Here is a 25,288-nt window from a genome sequence, read left to right on the forward strand (position 1 = left end):
AATACACTCTACTGTAGACATTACAGGTACTGGTGACATAGTATTTTTATTAACCTACTTCAGATACCCTTTAACAGCTTTTTGCTGTGTTCAGTTTCCGAGCAGAGCAGTATATCTCTCACTTTGTTTACTTCGCTGTTCTTCCTTTTACTGCTTCATATGACATCCTTTAACTGTAAATCTTATGAGGCAGGACAACTGTTGATTATTTGGCTCTGTATTCTTAATAGAGCTTATTATACTTATTACTAAGCATGAACCTTAAAAAGCAACGATTAGCTTATTACAAGTAGATCTCAAATCCACCCCTTCAAGCACAAATGCTTTCTTCACATTTTTTTCTTTTCCCACCTCTAGAAAATAGAAGATGCTAATTTAGAGACAGTATGAAATTAATCTTCCCTGTAGTTGTTATTATCACTGGCATAATTACAATGGGTTTTATACGTTAGTTCCTATGCAACCAATACTTGCATATGTTCAACAAATCAAACCTAACACAGTTCCTTTTATTAACGCTACTTGTTCTGTGCTATTTAGGACTAGAAATTGCTATGGGCTTCTTGGTATGCACTATGCTTTCTTTGGTGTTACTGAACACAGGGAACAAAAAAATACGGAGTTAGATTCCTTCTCCTTAAATGTAGGTATCTATCTGCAGCCCAGACTTGGAGGTGAGTGGGGTGCCCCTCGCCATCAGTGCAGAAAATGGCACCTCCACAGTGTCTCACCCTCTTCTGAAGCAGGCTACTACTTCTGGCTGGGTGCATCCCACCCTGAATCCCATTGCTAGCATTTACCAGATCTCACCGATCACATTAGAGGTCTAGACACCTACCCCCACATACACACCTACTCCGTAGACTCTAATACTAGATGAGATGATTTCCATCCAAGGAATCATCTGCTTCTAAGAATTCAACTGCTTCTAAATTGCAGCTATTCAGATTGTCAGGCACCAGATTGGAAATGCACTGCAAATCTCACCATGGTATTTTTTTTCCCCTAGATGAATCCTGAACAGAGTATAGGAGGGAGAGCTCCTTCTTGAGATGGTTTGTCGCTTCCCAAGAACTGATCCCTACAGGTTCCCAGGAGAGCCAGCTTTACACAACAGGTGAGAGGTCCATAGTCTTCCATGTACTGTCCTTCGGCAAGAAATGTATGGTGCTGCAGAAAAATAATGTTAATCAAAACACTGACAAAGCAATCACAAGGATAATGCAGTTTATACTACTCATATTATAAAGGTTTTGCCAACGGATAGGAATGGAGACAATGATTGTGAGGAGCAGAAGGATTATGAGTGAGGGTGGGCTTATGAGACATCCAAAGGGGCTACAGTTTTCCTATTAGCACTGTTGGGAACAGCACAGCTGGTTTCATAGCAGTAGTTTTATAGTTTTTCCTCTCTTCCCCATTCAACCTGGGGTTCTGCTTCCAGCCTTGCCTGTGGTGGGGAACCTAGCACATAATCCATTACACTAGGCTTAGAGTCATCTCCACTTTTTGAAGTTCCTTTGAGAAGGAACTTTTATTTTTTTAAATAAAACTGAAGAAGTGAAGCACAAGGCTAACAGTTTAGGCATAAAGTCCGGGAGATATTTGCATACCGTATGTATGGCAGCAATGACAGTCTAACTGGTTTGGCTCAGCTAAGTGAACTATAAGACCACTGCAGGGTACTGATTAAAGGTTAGCTCTAATGTTTTGTGGGATAACTGGTTCCTTAATCTTACTCTGACAACCAGCCAAAAATAGGCAAATGATCAGTCTTACTAATGTTACTTAACAAGTACTATTGCTTCAGTACTGCAGCAATTGCAATAGACAGAAAAAGTTGGATGTTTCAACTATGTAGTTGAAACTGTAGGAAAATCACAGAACTAGGACTATTGCTTTCAGAAAAACACTCCATGTGGAAAAACAAACAAATAAACAAAAACCCCAACACAATCTGAAGCATTATTTTACAAGGATACTTTTGCTGTTTGTTGTGTTAAATACAAGTACAGGGTCACCTTATCTGCTGCGCTTTTTTCTCTGCTCAGGTAGGCCTGAGCTGTGGACAGACCAGCGGACATTCCTTGGGATCAGCAGGCTGTTCTGTAGGATGCACCCACTTTGGGCACCTGTAGGAGAGTGGGAGCTGCTGACTAAAACAGGCAACATATCAGACCTTAACAGATTTAAAGTTCATAGGTATTTTGTAACATTGACAGCATGTCTGTTAAAATCAGCTAATGTACAGGGATGGGAAAAGCCTGGACAATACTACAAATTTACAGTAGGTAACTGCTGAAGCAGGAAGACTTGACAAAGAAACCCTGAAGGGAGAGAGTGACTGAAACGATCTTTAAGAGAAAATATCTAGGAACTCTCCTTTCTATGGCGATGACTTCATCACATTCCTGCGCATCACTGAACCTTCCCTGAGAGCTGCAACACCCCTGGCACTGCTGTGTGAAATAACCCAGCAGAACACCCGAGCAGCCTGCAACGGGGAGAGCTGAGCAGCCACTCTGCCTGCTAGTGACACTGCGGAGCAGCAGACACAGCTGATGGGGACAACTGGCTCAGAGCACAGCTGGCAGAGCAGCTCCCAGCCAGCCCGGCGGCCAGGACTGGTGAGCAGCCCAGTGGAGCTGCCAAGTTCAGCTTTAGAGCAACTGGGTCCTGTCCGGCTCCTCTGCACAAAAGCAGAGTGGTGACATGTTAAGCTGATACAGCACCAGCCAAGCTCTGTTTTTTGGGACAACAGCTCGACCCCTGATCAGGAGGATTATATGATGAAAGGTGGGGGATGATTAAAGGAGGACAGTTCTGGCTGATGTTTTCTTCGCTCTCGGGGGTGCACCAGGTCAGGGCTGCAGCCTGCACTTCTGAGTTTTCCTTGCTGTAAATTGTTTCTTACCCAATCCCTTAAAAGTTTCTATTATTTAAACTCATGAGTACAAAATATGGTGTGTCAAAATTTTCCTGTCTTAGGCTCATTAATCTAATTAATGAGTTTCAAGCTGACACTCAGACTCCTGTATTTCCTAAGGCCCCTTGGAAACAATATCCAGTGTCTGTGGCCAGCCCATCCTTGGGGAAAAGGCTACAACTCACCTTCTCCTATTCTAGAGCACTATAAACTCTTTACTGCTGTTATCCATCTCATCTCCAATTCGATGCTGGACATACTCCTCTCTAAAACAGGGCTCTGTATATTATATGTATGATCTATATCTTTGCATCTTATAGACATGTGTTTGCATTGAACTATGCTGCACCATTATTCCAGGGAACCCAGTTTACTATGAAATTCCAGCCACCTAATAGAACTACTTTTATTTCTTATTAATGATCTCCATTATGTTTTATCTGTGAAGTTTCCCAGTAAATGATAAATGCCTTGAATAGAATTGATCCTACAACACGCCATTATAAATGTGTTCTAGAATTACTTTCTGAGTCATAATCTTTCTAGCACGTATGGCCTTCATTTTGTATAGTGATAATTTTTAATCAGCACATCATTTGTTGAGAAATTATATCAAATCCTTTAGTAAAATCTAGATGTATTACATTGCACTGCCTCCATTCACTGATTTTATCAATAGAATTAATTATCTGGCATTCTTTGTTTTCTGTGTGCTCTCTGTTGCCCATCCTTTGCAGTTATCTTCAAAATCCACATATTGAACCTTAGCCTAATTTAGTCTCTTTGAGGGAGTAACAATTCCAACGTTAAGATGGTGCAGAGCACAAAGAGAATTCAGAGAACTACTAATAATAACCGTATGCTGACTATTCTTCAGCTCTGTGCTGGGATCTAGTTGTTTCACATTAATTGCACTACTTCAGTTAGGACAGAACATGAAGTACCAAGTCCAGAAAAGGACTTTGGTACCTACAAGTTACATCTTGAAGTGTCCATATTACAGGATTCTCCCATCATCTCTAGCAATATTGATGCCATCAAATGTAGGACCAACAATGGAAGTCTAAGGAACAGCCCAACAGCAAAGATAGATCCTACGAAGGTTTTGTACAACAGTTTTAACTCTATTAGTAATGTCATTCTGTATTAATCAGATAATTTGTACTGTGGCAGGTAGTATTATTGTGACTAGATAATCTTAATAACTGTCTGTTGTATTGTAATTAGTCTTAAGATTTTCATTAGACTAACAATAAATTCTTGGCTTCCCATGTAAGGTGCATTTTCTTTCCTGCCCATAACAAGTTCATGAGTGCAACAATGGTCTCAGAATTCACTGTCATGAAATAACCATGGTAAGGAGCAGTGGCAACATAAACAATCACCATAGTATAGTTTAATTCTATTAAGTTTTTATTTTTATCTGAGCACATAATTTTTAAAAGGTATTTTTTCTGTAGTTATAGTTACACATATTTAGCTAAATAACTTCTGCAATCCTAACCTCTGCGGTAAAAATGATTCTTATAAAATAGGAGCTGTCCCTTGTTATTGCAATGTCGTATTTACATATCTAATTTGTGCCTCAATATGGCAAACATCACACTTTCAGTGTGGTTTTAAATAAAGCATGTGCATTCCATTGACATCAAGAAAAAGGATTGAAGAAATAGGACACAATTAGTTAAAATATTAACTATTTTGCAGCTGTAAAATGATATATTTATGTTTCAAAGGTCTCTCTCCTCAAAGGGGAAAGGGTATTTAGAAATGTTTTAAACATCAAAAAGTAAGAGTTGAAGAAACCTGTGTACCTTCTATCTGTTTAATACAACTACTGTTACTATTTTTCATTTGCATTACAGATACAATTTCCCAGATAGCATACTGGGGTAAAAAGCCGTTGGTGGATATATGAAATGTGTTCGTATTTGCATTTCTCACCCTATTTGTCTTCCTTTACTACAAAAGAAGAATCAATTTAATTAATAAAATCTAGATAGCAAATGTCTGTAAGAAGCTTATTTTGGAAAGCAACTATAAAAAGAATAGCATATTTTAATAGAGCTTTTCAAAGGTAAGCTGAAAGGGTAATATTAGGAATTCAGCTTCAGACAATATAAAGAAGAGGGTAAATGCAAAGTGCAAAGATTCATTGCACAGTGAAGGATAGAACTAAGTTTTGGAAAGTAATTCAAATAGACCCTTGTGCTGTATTCATTTTATAGGAAAGCCATGGGGCAGACGTAAGGCAATGGTGCAGAAGGTAGTTATGGCTTGGCTTCTACAACCTGAGAGTCTCTTTTAGTATATTAAGTTCACAGATTGCTCGGAAAGTTGCACCAAGACCGATATTAGGACCAATGCTACAATCTGCCCATGGTTTGGGCTTCTTCTAAATGAAATAAAAATTAATGCTTTAGTCTAAAAGAACAAATTGAGCTAATTTTTGTACCATGACTAATGTTTATTTCTTTCTTTACCATATTATGTTATGCTATGAGAAATTACTACCATAAACAAAAAAATACAACCAGGTTTGAGAGAATAACCAATAAAGACTTTTTCCACATTGATTTGCTGTGCAGAGAGAGGCTCCTGTGCCACAGGTAGGGTTAGCGGTAGGGCTTCAGCATCTACGGCACTGATCTGCTCTGCAGCCTGAAGAACCACGCTAACAGGAGCCTCTGACGAGGCAGACAAATGCAAACCCCTGCATTCGGGACGGATAAGCCCAGGCATGGGCACAGAATGGCGTCTGGGGGGCTTGATAGCAGCTCTGCAGCAAAGGTCTTGGCATACAACCAACTGAACATAAGTAAGCAGGGTACCCTGGCAGTCGTGAAGGTTAACAACACCCCGGGTGCATAAGTAATAGCATAGCCAGCAGGCAATGCCAGTGATTGTTTCTGTCAGGTCACATCTGGGTACAGCATTGGGACCCCTGCGATAAGACAGTCGAGCTGAAAAAGATGCCAGTGCAAGATTATTAAGATGATTAGGGAGCTGATGAATAGAACATAATAAACAAGAAGAACTAAAGGAGATCTCTTTGTATATCCTGGAGATGAGGACAAGGAGTTGTCTAACTGCTGCCATTCATTACCTGAGTGAAGCTAGCTGATAGCATGAGGGTTGCCTCTAAGGTGCACAAAAAACAGGACAAGAGGCAACAGTCATAAGCTGAAGCAAGGGAAATCCTAATTGGATACAGCAGAAAATTTTACAAGTGGTTAAACAGTGGAAAGGGTCACCCAGCGAAGCTGCACAATCTCTGCCTAGCGAGTTTCAAACCCCAGCTGAACAAGGCCCTGAGCAACTTGACCTAGCTTTGAAGCTGGCCATGTTCAGAGCAGGGGGACTAGATGAAACATGGAGGTCACTTCCAACCTCAGTGATCCTACTGCTCTTTGATGAGAACAGCAGGTTTCCACGTTTTGGACAACGTGAAATAGTGCTTTCCATGCTACATTAGCTACCATGCTGAGATGGCCTCATGATGCAAAGCTGCATTCAAGGTTCATGTTAGATTTATAGTTGGACAGACATCTACAGCAATAAGTAAAATGAAAGTTACCGAGTTTAAAAAGTTGGATTAAATTAAGCTTTAGATAATAATGAAGAATAACTAATTTGCAGCATTAAGATTCTCCACCTGGAAGGACTATTAAGTCTAAATATAGATGTTAGAATGTTAGAATCATAGAATAACCAAGTAAAACATGTTTTTAATTTGAAAAGGGATGATAAAATGGGTTTTGAAACATGACTGCTAAAATTTCCTTGCCATACTGTGGTTCTGCAGTGTGAGAGGCCTCTCAGGCAATGCTACAGCCAAGGCAAGGGTTAGTCTTGAAGAAGGTAAATTCAAGATTACTGACGGAGCTGAGAAAAAAACTGAGTTACAGTTCAACCACAGCTGAAGTGACTCTTTCTGACACACAGTTCATGATCCAGTTCATGGGATCTAGATGGCACTGAGGAGAACTTTTGTGTTGGGAGTCTGCTTCTACAAGATGCCAGGTAGTAGAGGAGTTTAATTCTGTCTTGAATTCATGGGCTGGATCTTGGAATTAGGTATGCTGCAAGGTTAAACCTGGACTGAGAGTTAGGATTAGTACATCTTCAGCAATTATGTATGTGGCGTATGAAAGGCACGGACTCAGAGCATCTTCATGCAGTGAATCACTTTATTGCCTATTGCTCTAGCTTTTATACCATTCTAGCAAAAGATATTTTTAGCTTATGGCTCTACCTTTTATACCAAGCTAGTTTTAGCACATCATGTTTAGTTCCTCATTTACAGTTTTGTTTTTTCAACATTCTTCATTTCACAAACAGTCCCAAAATAACCAGTTCCTTATCTTTCTCTTCTCCTGCTCCTGTCCAGCTGGGTTGCTCTGCTTAATCACACAGTGTACTTCGCTTCTTCTTTAACTCTTTCTTCTCCAGCCAAGCAGTTACTTCTCTTTGGCAATAATCAAATAGCTTCCATCCTCTCCTACATATGTATAAGGATTTTATCCTTGTGTTAGGAACCCAAGCTGCTTCTTTATAAAGACTAATACTGAAGCATGTATAATATTTTTTCCAAAAGGCTTTTAAAAAGTACAAACTTTTGAAGAGCCTTGCCCTTTTAAAGGGTTATTTATGTTTCTTGGGAAACATACAAACTGGATTAAAAATATATTTTGTAATCAAATATATCAAACATAGCTATGCTAATTATATCTCTATGAAAAGACACATCAAAACTGTAAATGACTGAGGAACTGAAGTTAATATTTAAAGTCTAATGTTAATTTGTACTAAATTATCTGTTAAAGTCAAGCAGCTTAATTAGTTCATTGTTCGTTTCTGTTCTGTTGAGTTTGTTTGAGGTTATTTAATTTTTTGCTATGATCTGGATATCCAATATGTTTAAGAATCATTCTTTTTCTATTTTTTCTCTTATTCATGCAAAGTAAGATAAATTTACCATTTTTAAAGCTACTGAACTAGCAAATCTAAATTTTTTTATGTATTTTATGTATTACATACATGTTTATACGTAAATTTTAAATTGAATATGTAAATATGAAATGGGGAAGTGCTATTCGAATAAATGATCTTTTTAATTTTTTTTATTTCAGGGAGGTTTTTGTTTACCTCTGAGGAAAATTCAGAATGCAATCCATGTGACTGTTTTAAAATCCACCATTTACTTTTGCTTTGCATTTGTTTTGGCCTTTTTTGGTGGTTTGTTTTGTTTTGAGTTTGGGTTTTTTGTGGTTTGTTGGGGGGTTTTTTCCCACAAAAAAGAACAAAGTGTTCATGAAGTTACTTTCTCAGCTTTGACAAATGCCTGTTGCACTGGCAGCTAGCCAGCATCTTTTTTGCAGAATAACTTTAACACAACTGTGCTATGGTTACCTAAATAGTAAGATAATTTTCATAGAATTCTTACTACTGTGACTTTGGAATGTTTGCTGCTGGTATCTGGCAATTGCCCCAGGCAAATTAGTTCTTTATTTTTGAGGATAAATGTTTATTCCACAGTTGGATAAATAATGTGTATGAAGTCGCTTTAGGGGAAAAAATATTTCATCACGATGGAAGACCTTTCTCTAAAGAAGAAGAAACAAAAGGTTCTCATTTATCACAGATCCAGAATTAGAAGTCCTGGCAGCCATCAGCACAGTTCAGTCTATGGTACTGATACAGTTTAATTTTTCATATCCTGTTAAGCATCAGAATCTAATTTACCTCCCGTTTGAGATGATACACTGTGGAATTCTAAGTGGTATTTTAAAAGTGAAAATACCACTTACATGGATCAGGTCTGATTTGAATAATTTGTGGATATGAACAAGTACATTGAGACGGCAGAATGTGACAAGTGAGAAAACAGAAATACTGTACTTGTACTTTTCACACAGGTAAAGCAATAGTACAATAAATCCTCCAAACTCAGCCAATGTTAAGTGTGGGGTTATACCTCACTTCAGTCAGGCAGACTGCTGCTGCCCAACAACACAGTTATGAGTTCAAGCATATGGTTAAATGCATTCCTGCATTAGTGCCACAGTCATTCTGGAAGACAGTCAAACTCATTACATTATTTGGGCTTCAAATTTTCAGCCTCATTAAAACCCTAATTGCTTAAATGTCACCATGAAATGAGGAAAATCTGATGGACAGTGCTCCTGAAAGACAATCCACATGCTGTCAACTGTTTGTTTAAAGTTATTTTAATGTCATGGAAAATAATATAGAATTAAAATTCATGAAAGATAGAATAAATGAGAATGGAAAAAAGAGGAAATATTTGTTTTAATTCACTTTCCCATCTGAAGTCCTTCTCTGTTTCCATAAAAGAAAGTGAAACAACTCTCTGAAGTTCTCATTTCTTCTGTAGATATTTTAGTGTTGCTACATGTCATTACTAGAAGTCAGACTGCCTTTTTGATAGTTCATTAATATTATCATAAAATCAACCCATGTCATAAATGCTTGCTAACTGAGACTAGAACTGTCATTATAAAATGCAATCAAAATAAGTGCTGTAAAGTTGGAAAATTCAGTTCATATAAATGAGTCACAAGTGGTTAAAATCAGCTTCTCTGAGAGTTAGTGTATTCATTTTGGAGCTTCCTTCTGGTAAATGGGCAGAAAAAGAAGACTTTGCCCCACAGTAACTATAATTCTTCAAAACATCTTGTGTACAAGGACCTCACTTTTGGTGCAGAGATCTCCAACTGTATATATGGTAGCCAGGTTTTCACCCCACACCAAGCGGCAGAGGAACCCAGACCACTGCACAGCTCCTTCCCTGCCCAGAAACCTGGTGCTAGGAGTAAACTATGGGCTCTGCAGAACCCAACTATGTGGAGTGGCTCAGAAAATTACATTTACTCTAAAATGATAAACTTTCTTTGAGTATCTGAAGAGAAAGATCTTAGTGCTGGAGGCCTTTCCTGGAGGTGAAAGCAAGAGTGATTTAGCGGATTAAAGTCTGCTTTGACAGACTGAGCATCTGACCTTAAAGCTCCTATTGAAGAATAGTGATTGATAATTGTGGGAGTGGAGGTTTTTAATAGTGTTCCTAGTATTTCAGTTATTGTTGCTTGAAACCTTGTAGGTTGAGACATAAAATCAATTGCAGAAGCCAAATCACATCACATCACAGATGGTACTGGTAGTCTGTTATGCACTCAGAAAGTATTTCAGCTGGAAAACAGAGTGTTTCATATCCTCTCACAATTTCACCAATACTTCCAGACACAATTTTTTCTCTTCCCGGAATCCAGATAATATTCCAGGACCCCATTCTGTGGGGAAAGCTTACGCTTTATGGTCCCATGTCTAACAGTGGGTTAGCAAATATGACAGAGAACCTTAAGAAGCCATACAGTTTTTCCTCTATGAAAGTAAAGCCATGTTCTCTTCATGCCCAAAAAGCATTTGCTGGTTTCTTCCACAAAACAAATGTAAGCTTGGGAAAAAAAAGAATCAGTAAATTAATAAATTAATTAACTTAAAATCAAAACCAGCTTTCAAAATAAATTAGGGACAGAGCTTCACTGTAAGCCTGACTGCCCCAAACATAGTACATGTCAGGGACCTGGCAATATGCTGGGATTTCATTTATCCTTGAAGGAATACAAAAGCACCCACCACTTTTTATTTTTCAAAATGATGAAGCAATAGGCATAGTATGGGCACATATGGTGACAGGTTTTCTAAAATTCTGCTATCTCAGCTTACACTGAGAAAGTTGTGAAAGAAACTGTTACAAAGCAACTGACAGAAATGTTAGGGTTCGCTTCTTGCTATTTAGAATATATATTTAGAATATGTAGTGTTACCCTGGCTCCACTGGGAACTTTCTGGGAAGCTAATATAATATGTGAACCTGATATATCATCCAGAATATATATTTTTGTGAGTTCAAGTGTGTGACTATTGACAGGCAGTGTATCCAACGCTTACCCAGACCAGTCCAGGTTACCAACCTCACCCCCACTCACCCTCACATTTGTCTGACTAATTAAGGGTAGATAACAGATCAGCAGGTGGTGCTACCTGATGGAATCTGTCCCAGAGCCTACTCTCGAAGATTAAATCTGTGCCTATTTTGGCAGAGACACTGAATTCTTCCATGCCCGAAACTGTGTGAGCTGATGTCTCCTCTATGTTATTAGGAACTAACATGAAGTCTTGTGCATGAGTAACAAAAGGCACAACCCCACTGATGCAAAGGGATGGCTCAAATATAGTAGTTTGGATTGTGCTGCTCTTGGCTTCGGAACTGCTGTAAAGGTTTTTTTCCTAAAAGAACTGAGTTTGATTCCAGTTGCAATAAAGAAATGTAGAACATACCTATTAGCTGTGGAGGCCAAGTGTGCTGATTTTTTCTGCATTAGCCAATTCACAAAGCAAATTTCACACATGAACACTTTGTCTCCAAAGATGTGTTGCTAACAGTGGTAGAGATTTTAGGAACACTCTGGAAACAGGCAGAGGGAGAAGATGTGGGTAGACATTAGGCAGAAAAAGAAACTATGAAGTACATCATTATTCCTAAGTGATTTGTAACACTCACATATTTTCCGCAAATCAACTGATATTTCTTAGAAATACGAAAGACCTAGAGGTGAGTGGGCATGGCAGGGAACGACAGAAACCAATAATTCCAATATCATCAAGAGAAGTCCAAAAACATGGAAGTGATTGAAGAGGAAGAAGTAGATTTCCTCTTCTGAACTTAAAATACTCATCTGATCTTGTGATGAATATGTTGAAGTTTCATTTTGGTGCTGTCTGATCTTATGCTCATTGAAGAGAACACTGTTATTCAGACTTTTTGAGATATACTGTATGCAGACAATCTTTTTGTCACCATCCCTTGCTGCCATATTAATCACTTTTACTTTAGCAGCACCTGAAAATGTCTGGTGCCATGAGTTAGTTGTCTTTCTAGAAAAATGGCTTTAAATGCATCTTTACGTTTTGCAGGCAACCTGTCCAGAAATTAAATCCGTCTGGCCCATGGCTCAGCTGAAGATGTATAAAGACCTCATCAGTTTGATTTCTTGCCCTTTAAATTGAAATCTGAACCCTAATCTGACTTTGTTAACTGCTAAAATCTTGTACTCAAAATACTCCCAAGTCACATTTTTAGAACTTGAGATCCATGCTACATGCTTCACTCTAGAAATGAGAGCCAGAAAAAGCGCCCAGTAGATCTGAAATTCCTCCAAGCATAGATGTAGAGACCTTACTGTGCAGTACTGTTAAGACATGAAATGGATTGGATGACACATCCTGAATGACTCTGAGAGCGGTTCAGGGGTCTTTTTGCCATTTTGAAGACCTCTTGAACAAACTGTGTCAGGAACTTGTGCTATTTAGCCTGGAATGGCTGTACTGATGCTATGGAAGAATGCTTTCCTAAGGATGTGGAAGGAAGTAGCCTTATGGTTGTGCTGATGATGATCTGTCTCTTCTGGCCTGGATCAAACTGGAAGAAAGTTCAAAACAATCCAGGAAACTTTTATCTAGAGCTAAAGGTACGTTGACAGATAACGTAGCCAGTAAGCATAACATAGTGAGATGAGAGTATTTGTTGGATAACTATTCTTTGTGTCTTTCGAGAGGGGAAATGGTATTTATATTTTGTGACTTTATTCTACACAGAATCAGTGAAGAAGTATACAAACAAATGCATCACTAACTTGTTGTGATAGAGAAATGGTGAAATCATTAGCTGTCTCTGCACTGATGACTCACTAACTTCCTTATGCTCATGCCATGATGACAAGGTGATCTTTTCTCCTGCAGACAGCAAGGATAGATTTCAAAGGCTTTGAAACACAGGCCTAGATACTTTTTACTGAAGAATGTATTCTCCTTGACACTTGTGAGACTGCAGACGTAAGCCCTTGAAAAACTAGTATTTAAAGTGAAAATCTTGAAGGAGTGGAGATTTCTTCTTTATGTCTAACCTCTGAGTCAGACATCTCCTTTAGACTTCACTGTCATAAAAATAGAGCTCAATCCATTTGTGTTTTCAAAGCGGATTATGAAATCATAGAATTATAGGATATAATTCATACTAGGAGAATAAAGGCACTGAACATATCCTTCAGCATGTTGTATTACTGATGGCTTTTAAAGCATGTGGTCTGGATTCACTCACTGTGCTTGCTGATGGTTCCAGTAATGATGGTGGTGCTGACGGTTCCAAACGCACTAGCAAATGTTATGTCTTTGGTCAATGGATTAAAAAAATCAGCAGTAGTGGAGAAAAAGGAAGCCAAGTATGGTAATCAAAAGCAGGAAAGAAAGAGAACAATTCTGAAACTGCAGCGTGTATTAGGATATTGGCATTGTTTCAGTGCTCTGTTCAGCTACCAGCAAGGACCAAGTAATGGCTAAGTTCATTCCATTCTTCAGGGTCTTGAAAGAAAAAGTTTGACAGCAACCAGGATGAAAAGCTGGTGTTTGTTAGATGTTAATTAGGGGAATTACCCAACAAGCACTTGAGGAGGAACCAGACAATATGGTATATTCATCACAGATTCAGACTTAGTGAGCAGGATTTTGGTTGTCATGAAAATGGTATTGGGTTATAGTCGCAGTTGGTTTGTTCCAGTAACACTAAATCTCACTTCTAAGCTCTCACCTATACTCATCCACAAATTCTTTCACATCTATAGAACAACTGCCGTTTCCAGTTTCTTAACTTCCTACAGATTAGTCTGTGTTAGTTTTGTGTGTGTGGTTGGCTTTTTTTTAGGAGTGCAAAGATTGAATCATAAAACTTTTCTTGAGATGTCTAATAATGATCTACGAGGCAGAAAGCTGAGGGGGTGGAAGAGAGTAATCAATGTTTGCATCCTGCGGCATTCGGGTTCAATTATACTGCTGAAACCTGGAAACAGTGATGTTTTAAAGCAATCACTCAGTGTTACACATTACAACTATTCTGGAATCTGTAGTTTGTTCATAGTTTATGCTATAATTACTGCAAGTATATCCTTCATTCCTTAAATTAGGTTGCACATATTGAAGCAAGTTATGTAGATATCTGATAATTAGCAACTGCTGATAATAATAAAGTAACAATCACAAAAGAAAGCAAGGAAAATATGTCCTGCTTTCTGCTGCAAAATTGTCACAGACTCAGTGATTGCATTCAAATGTCAGCATAGCATATACAACACACAGCCCTGATGGCTCTTTCGCACTGCAACCTGATAGCTATTTCATACGTAAGTTCCAGATACTGTCCTAATACTTAGGTATTGTTCTGGTCCCCACGCCTCAGTGCCGTTTAAGAATGAGTAAACATAAGGTGCCTCTCTGGAGTTACAATAATGTGTACTTAGCCCCATTGTTGCATATCTTTCAACTAGCCCTCAGTTTAGTTTTTATTTTTTCTCTTTCCCATATAAATCACTCTCAGTGCTTGAGAGCTATGTATGTATTCTAAGCTGGAGCATTAGAAGACAAAATAGCTGTGCCTTTATAATCCTGAGAGAAGATGGGTATCTCCCCAGCAACATTGAAGACTTAATGTGTCAGATGAGTCTGACAAATGGGAACTGGTCTGTGGTGGCCCGCCCCCAAAGCCCTGCTAACTTCCTCAGCCTGCTCACTTTTTGGAGGTGGGTACGGTTTGGATTGTACCATCTCGTTTTTTGCCCATAAATGGTAGCCAAGGGCAACTGAAGGTGAAGATGATGAAGGAAGGGGAGAAAGAAAGCAGATGTAAGAGACCCCACAAGCCCCCTGCGCCTAACGGCGTGGACATGGCAAGGAGCCACCCAGGCCACCCCTTCTGGCATGGGCTGGCCCCCCACATCAGAATGAGTGTGCACGTTTTAACAGATAAAAAGCCCAGGGTTCGGGAGAGACAGGGAGGCGGATCTAACTACCACCTAGGTCAACGTTGCCTCCGTGGGGACACCTGCTAAGGTAGTGCCTGCCACCCCCTCTCATCACAATGCACCTCAGAGCTGGCCTCTTGGTCACTGGACAGCTGTGTGGGTCCCTAAGAATCTGTGTTTCACTCTTTTAGCTGTACCTGTCTAAATCTCTGTCTATAGTGTTATATCTCTATAATTGTTTTTTAGCTAATGTATAATAGGGTAATAAACCATCTTTTGCTTATTTTGTGTGTGTGGCTTAAGTTCTCCATTCGTAATCTCTTGATCCCCAAAACACTTGAATTTCCTTAACTGATTTCTTTCATAGGATGCTCTATTTATGAAATCACCAATAACCAACTATTTCATTTTTCTAAGCAGAATAAAGCATTACGGTCAGAGAATATAAAAATGATCCAACCAACCCCTGACCTGACCCAAAGCAGTGATCTAAATTGCATTAGTAGGAAAGAATATAAGAACATATCACACTTATAAGGGTATACTTTTAAGTTACCCATGCCTATAGTTATTAGAATGTTACATATTAGATAGCAATATATTATTGTTATTATTATAACTATTCATGCCTTTAAAGTTATTCATGCCATGCCCTGTGGGATTCACTGATTATGTTTAGATTTTTACAGTAGATGAACAGTATTATAATGCTAAAAAAGTTTTGTTACCATAAAATCATTTTTTTTAAAGTTTTTAGTCATCTAGAACCCTACCTGTATGCCTCCCAAGACACCAGTGGTCCTTCACCCATCCTTTCACACTACTGTTTTGACAAAGATAATAGTGAACTAAATTTGACTTTGTTATTTTTAGCAATTTCAGCTGTAGGTTGGCTGCCTGCAGACACACCTAGAATTCTTGTGAAGGTACGTGGTTTCTTGCCTGTACTGAAAACGTCAAACAGGCTGTCTTAAGAGGAAACGCTTTGGCAATACCTGATGAGAAATTGCTTTGTGTGCAAAAACTAGTCAAGAGAAGAAAAAGAAAGAAAAGAGAGTTCAGGTGATAACTTCATGATTAGAAGTAGGGTGTGAAGTCAGAAGTTTCTGAATAAAAATATCAGTTATATCTTCCCTGAGTTTCTGCCACTGAAGTTATGTTTCAGATGTGTGCTGTGCAAAGGGAGTATACATCCTGTACATAAGACCATGTTGCTGTCTTCTGTATTCCCACTGCTTAATCTGAGCTAACCAGGTATGCAATTTCTCCATCCATCATTATTTTGATGGACATCATGCATTGAACTTGAATTACACCAACAAGAATCCAGAAATTAAATTTAAAATGAATGTATTCTGATAAGGTATGATATAGATGATATGATATAAAAGGTCCTGCACCTGGGTCGGGGCAGCACAAATACAGGGTCGGCACAAATACAGGCTGGGCAGAGAATGGACTGAGAGCAGCCTGGAGAAGAAGGACTTGGGGAGTTGATTGGCAGAAAGTTGAACATGACCCAGCAGTGTGTGCCTGCAGCCCAGAAAGCAAACTGTATGCTGGGTTGGAACTGAATGATCTTCAAGGTCCCTTCCAACCCAAACCATTCTATGATTCTATGAATGTTTGTGACTTTAGAGCCACAATTGTCTTTTAGAAATAAACGCAATAAACTTTTCTTTTTACATGTAAAACCGTAACACCCAGACGAGTAGAGGACTTCTGTACAGGATTTGGGCTGATATTTTATGTGCTTTGACCTGTCCTATATACTGCGGGACTACAGACATGGTATTTAATTTACCTGTGCCTCACCTTCCCACCTGTGATATGGGGACATTAGCACTTCCATCTCCCATCAAACTGCCTATGATGAGACATGAACGTCGGGGGCTACTTAGATGCCATGATGATGGATACAAATTAAACATATGAGAGGTGAGATGATGGAACTGTTGTGATTACTGTGAATTATCCTGAACAGATTCAGAGTAGACTGGATCAGTGGTCTTTAAAAAGAGGTGTACACAAGTGTGAGAAAGTGAAATTCCCATTTTGCAAAGTGCCAACGCATGTTATAACTGCGGTAAGCCCACAGCTTTTCCCTCGAGTTTCTTGTAATAACAATGACCGCTGTTTTTACAGGGGCAATCAGCGCTAATCAGCCTCGGTGTGTTTCACGACCCCACTGCGCACAACGCCCCTCGCCAGGCGCACCGCTCCCGCCGCGCCCCCTGGCGGCATGGGGACCGCCCGCCGGCCCTGCTCGGCCGCGCCCCGGAGCGTCCCTGGCGCTTGCGGCTGGGCTGTGCCTCCTTCGCCGGCCCGGCAGAGCGGGTCCGCCTCACTGCCGGGCGGTGAAGTTTGGCACGTTACCGGCCGGCTCCCCTGTCGCCCGGCTCACTCACAAACGGGACAGGAGGGGATTCCCCAGCCAGCCCGTGGGACGGGGCGGGGCGGGAGTTTCCGTGCAGGGGCCGAGGGGGAAACCATCGCGGAGACGCGGGAGCGAAGGCGCTCGGTCCGCCCCTCGGGCTGGCTCCTACCGGAGCCCTTCCGCGCCGCACACGCTCTGGGGTGGCTCCGGCCCCGGTACTGCTGGGTCCCGCTGGGGTGCCGGAGCCCGCCCCTCTCGCCGGGCCGTCGGGGGCCCCGCGCTGGGGCAGTCACGCGCGGCTCCCGCTCGCGGTGACGTCACCGCCCCGCTCCCGCCTCAGCCAGCGGTGGCAGCCCCCGGGCGGTGCGGGTGCTGCTCCGCGCGGTGCGGGGCCGCTTGGCACCGCCTCCTGCCCTCCCTCTCCGCCGGCCGGCCTCCGCCTTCCCTCCCTCCCTGCTCTCGTCCCTGCCTGCCTCCAGCGCTGCCCCATGTTCGCGCTGGAGAAGCCGGCGGGGCAGCCGGCGACGGGCAGAAGTGGTGGGTTTCCGATCATGGCGTCCGTGGGGGATTTTAACGTGCTCAGCTCCAGCATCCCCGCCACCAAGGTGGAGCTCTCCGTGTCCTGCAGGTAACGGCGGCGGCGGCGGCTCAGGGGCGCGCTGCCCGCTCGCCCCGGGGCGTCGGAGGGAGAGCAGACAGGCGAGGGGCCGGCCCCACGGTGTGCCGGGGCCGGGGACCCCCGCCTGGGTGTTGTCAGTGGTGTGGGGCAGCGGCCGGGCGCGGGGTTGCCCTCCACATGCCCGGTGCTGTGCGGGGCGCTCCCCCCAGCCCCGAGGAGCGCTGCCCAGCGCGGGGAAGTTGTGAATCCCCCGCCTCGGGCAGAGCCTGGGAGCAGCCCAGAGTCGGCTGCCCGCCCGCTGCCGCGCACCAGCCGTGGTGCCGCCGGCGGACCCGACGGAGGAGCGGCTGCGGGCTGGTCACTGCTGCCGGCACGGGGGAAGCCGGCGGAGGGCGCGGGAGCCGCCTCGCCGTGCGCCGAGCCTCCTCCAGCGGGTATTTAACTTCTGGAGCTGTCCCAAGTGCCGCGGTGGGGACGGAGAAAACTCCCATCCGGAGCAATCCTTTCGCAGCGTGTTTAAGGCACCCTCTTGCAAAACTATTACGAAACCGGGCGTGTTACTCGTCACGTTTTTAGTAGCGCTGCTGCCGATAAATTACAAAAATGACAGCCCGTAACACCACACCTAGGGTGTGCAGATTTGTTCCCGGACAATCGTTTGTTTATCGGCATTCTCCCTTGAAGCACATAGAGTTTTCCATTAGAGGTCTGAAAGTGTTTTTATTTGTGGGCTTTTATATTTATGTGTTCGTTCACATTTCGCAGCTTCCTTCGGTATTCCCTAGAAGTTGCAGGGCGGTTCCTTTCGCCGGCAGAGCTGGCAGCTTCTAGTGGATAATTTGAACTGCTAGTGTTGTTTCCTGTTGGGAAATGAAGCAAAGTTTGTGCTACAGTCCGTTGCTCTATTTTCCTAGCTCCTGCTAGGGAGCTGCTGCTGTTAACACTGTTTCTACGAGGAGAGAACTGCAGTGTTCTGAACTTCAATTCAGACCACTCCCTCTCTTTCCTTAGTAAATAAAGTACGATTTGATGTTTTATGAAGGGTGCATTTCAAAAGAAGTCTGAGACAATGAGAAGTAGAATAAGATTGAATTTGGAATACTAAACTAGTCACCAGGCTGACATATGAACGCCCTGATGTATTTACTGCCTGTCTCCGCAAAGTTCACTGGCAACAACCTCAGAAAGCCCTGGTCCCCTGAAGGGTGGGCTGCTACATGTAAAAGCAGTCCAGGACTTCTAGTATTACTGCTGGGTTCCTCAAGTAACCTGTCACAAATAATACCAGAGCATTCATGCTGGATTTGAGCCTGTTCCCTTATAATGGGAGTTTCTTTCATTCCAGGTATTGTTTGTATATATACCTGCAATGTTTTCTTCAAACCCTAGTTCTGTAGCGATTTAAGAATCCATCAGATACTTACAAGGAAATGTAGGTATATGACATAGTCAATGAATTCTGACCTTAGCTACCTTTCTGGTAACTAATTTCAGTATATAGCTTCAATGTTTATTTCTGCATAGGTATCTTTAAAAGCCATGTCTGTTTTGTTAAAACTGCTTTTTTTCTTGTTTAAAAAAATGGTCTGCCATCCCAACATGTCTTGATGTCAAGTGCAGAGGATGGGGATTTCCATGGTGATTCCTTTCTTCTTAATGTTCTGGGATGACATCTTTGGATTACAAAGTCATGCTTCAAAATTGAGTGTAGAATGAGTGACATTGGGACAGAGATTAACGATTAACACATTTGTGATTCATCTGTAAACGTTCATTGGCTCAGGCTTTCGGAAAGTAGTGCTAAATGAAATTGTGAAATACAGAGAGAGCAAACTGCAAAGTTCAGAGAATGCTGAAAATTCTTTAATAATTAGCAGTTGTGTATTCCTTAACACCTGAAGAGAAACGCTTTTAAAATAGTTTGGGTCATGACATAAATTTTCCCTTGGTAGCTGGAGTTATAGAGGCAATTTGATCACTACTTTCCATCAACAATTGTCAGATGATAACTATCCTTTCTTCCTAGATTTTTTTTTTTTTCCCCTTTTTTTGCTTGTTTTCATTATAGGAAGTCTGGGAGCTTCTTCCGTTTGTACAGGTGGTGTACCTTGGTGGACAGTGAAGCAGTACAAGCTATTTGTGTCACAAAATAAACTTGTTACTGTAGACAGTTTCCTTACGTCTGTTTATTTATTTATTTTTCCTCTTTCTTTCCTCCTTCTTATTCAATAAGGAAACAGCTTCTGTTCATTTAAGCTTTTAATTCTGTATGGTTTGTCTGTCAGCATTTCCCAAGTTAATTTGTCCTGCATGCTGGTACTGTCAGTGTTACCAAGTTAGCCAGGTTCCAGTACTATGCAGATGGCATTGCACTACTTCTTATTCTGCATGCCAGGCTGTTCCAGCTTCAGGGGCACATCAGGTAACCTTCAGGAGAAGTGCATCTCATGGGATGAGAAATTGTCTATGAAAATTATAAAATCCAGATATGTTTTGGATATCAGGTGATGATCTTTAAACAGGGGAAGTTTAGATTAGATATAAGGAAGAAGTTCTTTACAGTGAGGGTGGTGAAGCACTGGAATGGGTTGCCCAAGGAAGTTGTGAATGCTCCATCTCTGGCGGTGTTCAAGGCTGGACAGAGCCTTGGGCGACATGGTTTAGTGAGACGTGTCCCTGCCCATGGCAGGGGGTTGGAACTAAATGATCTTAAGGTCCTTTCCAATCCTAACTATTCTATGATTCTTTCTGGGGTATGACTAAAAACTTTTCATATGATTCTCATGGCTGATAGAATGGCAGCATTTGGCTGCAGTTTTACAAATGCTAGAAGAACAAGAAATGAATTTAATTCTTTCTAGTTATTGCTAGTCAGTGCCTACCAAGCAAAATGTTGACGATTCTTTTCTGATTCTTGGAAGATGTAGATTTACAACCTTCTGAGTTGTTTGGGTTTTTTTTAATCAAAAATCTGTGTTCTTTGGCTCAAGAGCCAGATGTAATGTGGCAGAACAACGTAAATGTGTCATCACAGAGGATCCTCTGCTGTTGGTAACAGTCCACTATTGCCTAGATCAATTGTTCTAGTAGCCATCTCCCTCTGTGCCCTGTAGCTTCCTTCATCATATGCCTGAAGGACATCCATGGTTTGATGAAAATTTCACTGTCACCTGCTCTGCGATCTTTAATTGTTGCCACCTGGCATAATTTTGCACGATTGTCATGTGGTGAAGGAGCAGGACCTTGGCTCTCCACTTGGTGTGGAAGAGAGAATATAGGCTGCTCTTTATCTTTTACTCCACTACTGTTTTCCAGTCCAAAGGTTCCTCTTCCTCTGAGGGCATATTTGCACTGCATGCTGCTTATAGGCCTGTGCCTAGACTTGAATCTTCACTTACTAGCTGTGTAAACTTGTGGTCTCATGTAAGCTTCAGGCCATGTGTCTGTCACCGTTATCTCCCCCTGTGGTGATGTTCTTCACCAATTCCAATCTAGTTAAATCTCAAAAAGCTTCATATTCTGTTCCCATCTTCCCTACTATCAGTGCAGTTATGATGTAGTTGACTGAACTTAGCATATTTCATGTTGAGAACACAGGTAGATAATGGTTGTCACGTATCTTAAAGTTTGTGCTATGTGTGAACATACAAAGTTCAACGGGCTCTCAAGTTTTTCACTTTTTGTTGTGATCTGTATAACAGTGATTTCTGCTTCTCATGGTAACTGTGTGGACAAACCCAGGTGTTTTCCTGTTGTTTCATGATTGAGCCACAGCCTTTATGAAACCTTATCTTACAAGAAAGGCCAAGAGTTTCATTAAGCCTCACGTTAATGGTTATTTACTTACTGAATTAGGAGTTATCCGAATTATCTTCTTGAGAGTAATTTTTAATATCTAAATTGAAGCTGTCACTTTATGACTTCTAGTAGTGAATCTGAAAGTGTATGACTTCTAGTGGTTATCTGAAAGATAGTAAAAGTGTTGTAACATACTGACACCGTGTAGGGTCACTTTGCTAATTCAGAAAGTTTGTTATGATAGTATTGGTCTGCGAGGCTTTATGCTCAGCCAAGCAGTCTGTCCTCAGTGTTCTGGATTTATGCTGGGTAGGCTCTACACTGGCTGTATTCCCACACCAGGCATAATGTGTGTAAAGGCCGCATAAATGCCTTATCATGATTAATTCAACAGAAATACAACTGGTTGCCCATGCCTGGTTTGCATCAGTTCTATGCCACTTCACAATTTGTACAGAAATGTAATATTAATGAATAGGCTGAATGGAACTAAGCAACTCCTATTCTCAGTAATGAAGATAATTTAATTTCAAGCTTCTTGCACAGAGGAACAAAAATTACTACTTCAGATTTTTTGCCTTTCCTTTTGTTTGGCAGTCTGAATGTCTTAACCAGCCACTTTCTAGTGGTTGCGGCACCCAAAAGTATGTTTAATTATATATTTGATTGTCCTAGGCATTGATTTCTGGCAAGATCACTTCTCTCCAGCCAGCGTAGTTACCTCCTGTATTTTGGAAATACCAATCATTCGTTAGAAATCCCTGTCACTGAAAGGTGCAATGATAAAAGAGATATCCATAACAGATTATTTGTTGTTGTAGCTCTGTGTAGTACAAAATATAGAATATAAAATTCATCCTGGTTGTATGTCTGGTTTTAATTTTCCTGCTTTCTTTATGTACACGTGTCCAGGTTGGATTGAAAGTCTGCGGAATGGCTGCGTGTGGCCAACAACAGAAAGTTGATCCTGCATGTTTTTGCTTTGAAATGAAACTGCCTGGACAACCAGCGGCTCCAGCTGAGAAAAATGAGTGTGTTGGGGGAAAAACTATAAATGGGTGACAGTGTCCATCAAGGTAGTCGTGGAGATGCATTCCTGATAGCTTACATGGTTTGGCTTTCACCTGTGTGTCTATGTTAGTTGAACTTCAAGCATGCAACCATGTGACTTACAGAATTTAAGGCAGATCTGTTGCCCTGTAAATTCAGTATTGTGATTCCTAGGCCTCAGGTTTCACACTAACTCTGCAATTCTCGGGATTTGCCCACTTGTCTTTGCCTGTATGGAGCTTAGCTGCAAACCCAAACCCAGTGTTTTTTTAATAACCAGATGGCTACTGCTTAGTCAGTTTCTCTTTGGCTTGTTTTTGTGTGGTACAACCATATTTCTTTCTACAGATAGTGGTAACAAGTAGTTATTCTGTGTATATTGATGTATTTGTGACTCTCAAAGGACAGTGTAATGCAGAGGAGCATTGGCATGGTGTGATAGCAGAGGCCTTGCAAGTGGGGACACAGGACACAGGTGGGGGAGCAGAAGCGGAGAAGAGGGACAGCTGTGGGGACCCCAGTGCTGTAAAGAGATCACCAGTGATTGGTAAAAAGTGCAGGTGGGGAGCTGGGCAAACCTGTTTTCTGGAATAATGAGGCGCTGAGAGAGCAAGTCTCAAGCGGATGTGATACACACCATACGCAGTAAATTTGGATGTAAAATGGAGTTGCAGACCAATGAAGCAGGAGCGAGGTGTAAGAGCATGTTGGGAAAATAACCCAGATGGGGATTCTCAGAGTGGGGAGGAGGAAGCCATCAACATCATACTCCTCCTGAGACCACCTGCTCCACTCCTGCTGCCGCTAAACTTCATGCTTCTCCTCAGACAGGACGTGGGACACTGAGGGATGGCTCACTGTAACACCCTCCCACAGCTGACATCAACAATCTTAGCCCTCAGAAGGGTGCTATAGAGGAAACCCTGACAGCAGGAAAAGAGAGAGGTACTAGGAAGTGTGAAACGACTTTAAATGTATTATTATGAAGACTTTCTGTAGTAGTATTATTTTCCTCTTTCTCTTTCTTTGCCCATCTGGGCAGTGCTTCACCCATTAACAAGAGTATCTTGCCCAGATTTTCATAATCCAGTACTTTCTGTCTGTTTCCACAGTATTCCTGCAAAACTATTGCTATGTTTAAGTAAATAAACTTGACACTTCCTTTGGGTGTTGTTTTTTTTTTTACACCCAGGAGTAGTCAGCAGCCTTAATAGAGGTTTCAACCTAAAACTTTGTGTACATCTAGCCAGAGAAGACTGGGGGTTGTCAAAAAATCATGGAAGCCCTGCTGGTCTAACCCTTCTCGTTGCTTCTCCCTTTCTCCCTTAAGAGATTGGCTGCCGAACCAGTATCTGTTTAAATTGACAAGGAAAGTTACTGGGAGGCTGAAAACTACTTCTTGGTCACCTTGTGAACAAGCAGAGCCAATTAGTTCTCCACAGGTTATGAAGAGGTATTGTAGATGCTTGCTTACGCTTGCATATCAGAGGTATGTTTGCTTTCTTCTTGGTACTTCTAGTGCCCCAAAGAGTGGAGACAATGTAAAACCAGAAGGAAGGGGTCATCCTAATTGCCTCTTGGTCAGGAGAGCCACCATTTTCTCACCTGTGAGCCTTTCCCAAGAGAGCCAGTTATTTTGACAAGAAGATAAAATTCTGAGAAATTGTCTAATCTGCTTTTAGGTCCAGGGCATTTTGAATCTAGAGATCTGGAGGCTAATAGCTTCCTTTTTATTGTGTTCTGACAGAATACAGGAGGAGAGGGTAAATAGCTAGGGAAAGGTGGCTACTTAAGCTAGCGCTACAACAGAAAAGTTGTTTGTGCAATTACTCTGCAAGAAGTCAAGTGGATTCTTCACTCAAGTAGGCTCTTTGGATCATACATCATCTTACATAGGACTGTCCATTGCAAGTCCAGTAATATCAGTTAAGGCTGAGGGACAGTGTCTGCTAGGATGTCATACAGTTATGTTAAAATCAGTAGTAGAATGGATACCATTCTGCACAGTAAAAAGTGAGGAGATGCTTCTTTTTTTTTTCTCTGGGTCTTCCTTGAAAAAGGCACGTGGGCCCAACATTAAGTGAGGGAAACAGAAATGTATTTGTTTAATGAACTGTTTAATGAACTAGGTACAGTTGCTCTTCCCATGTAATGACCAAAGTGTACTGTGAGAAAAGTAGTGTACGCTTATATGAGAATCTGGTATCTTGAAAACGTATATTTTCAAAAAATTAAAAATAATTGTGCACGGGTAACTAACTTCTGTGTTTGCAAACTGCCGAGGGCTTTATTTCACAACCAAGGAATCTTTGCCTGCACTTAAATGTAATCTAAAGATGAAGAGAAACATAAACCCTTAACAGCTGGAGAGATTGTGACAAATTCATCTGAAGCAAACTGTATTTTTAGCATAAAGGATTTCGGAGCTGTTGAAAGCAATGTATAAATAAGTATTTTTCCAGTCATATGAACACAGTTGGGGATTTTTTTGTGTGCTTCTGTTCTTTAGTGCCAGAATTCTGCCATTTCTGAAGGGGGAATTGGATTTACTTCTGCTTAACAGTTGGATTTAACAAAGGGTTAAATTTAAAACAAAACCTGCAGAGCAGAAAGTTCACATATTGGTCATTAAAATATAGTCAAAT

The 25,288-nt window shown here is 41.3% G+C and overlaps 1 protein-coding gene across 3 annotated transcripts in view; it reads left to right on the top strand.

Annotated features, from left to right (window-relative positions):
* Nucleotides 1-17,512: 17,512 nt before the first annotated feature.
* CPNE8 (copine 8) overlaps nt 17,513-25,288 on the top strand; it is an 88,981-nt gene continuing 81,205 nt past the window's right edge. For all 3 annotated transcript variants that reach the window (XR_003990594.1, XM_030479828.1, XM_030479829.1), the window contains exon 1: nt 17,513-17,804. Coding sequence is in view for 2 of the 3 variants with exons in the window: in XM_030479828.1 (XP_030335688.1) it covers nt 17,665-17,804 (140 nt within the window). In the remaining variant the exon portion in view is untranslated. The remainder of the gene's footprint in view (nt 17,805-25,288) is intronic.

The sequence above is a fragment of the Strigops habroptila genome, chromosome 3 (assembly GCF_004027225.2).
Source record: "Strigops habroptila isolate Jane chromosome 3, bStrHab1.2.pri, whole genome shotgun sequence".
Classification (NCBI taxonomy): domain Eukaryota; kingdom Metazoa; phylum Chordata; class Aves; order Psittaciformes; family Psittacidae; genus Strigops; species Strigops habroptila.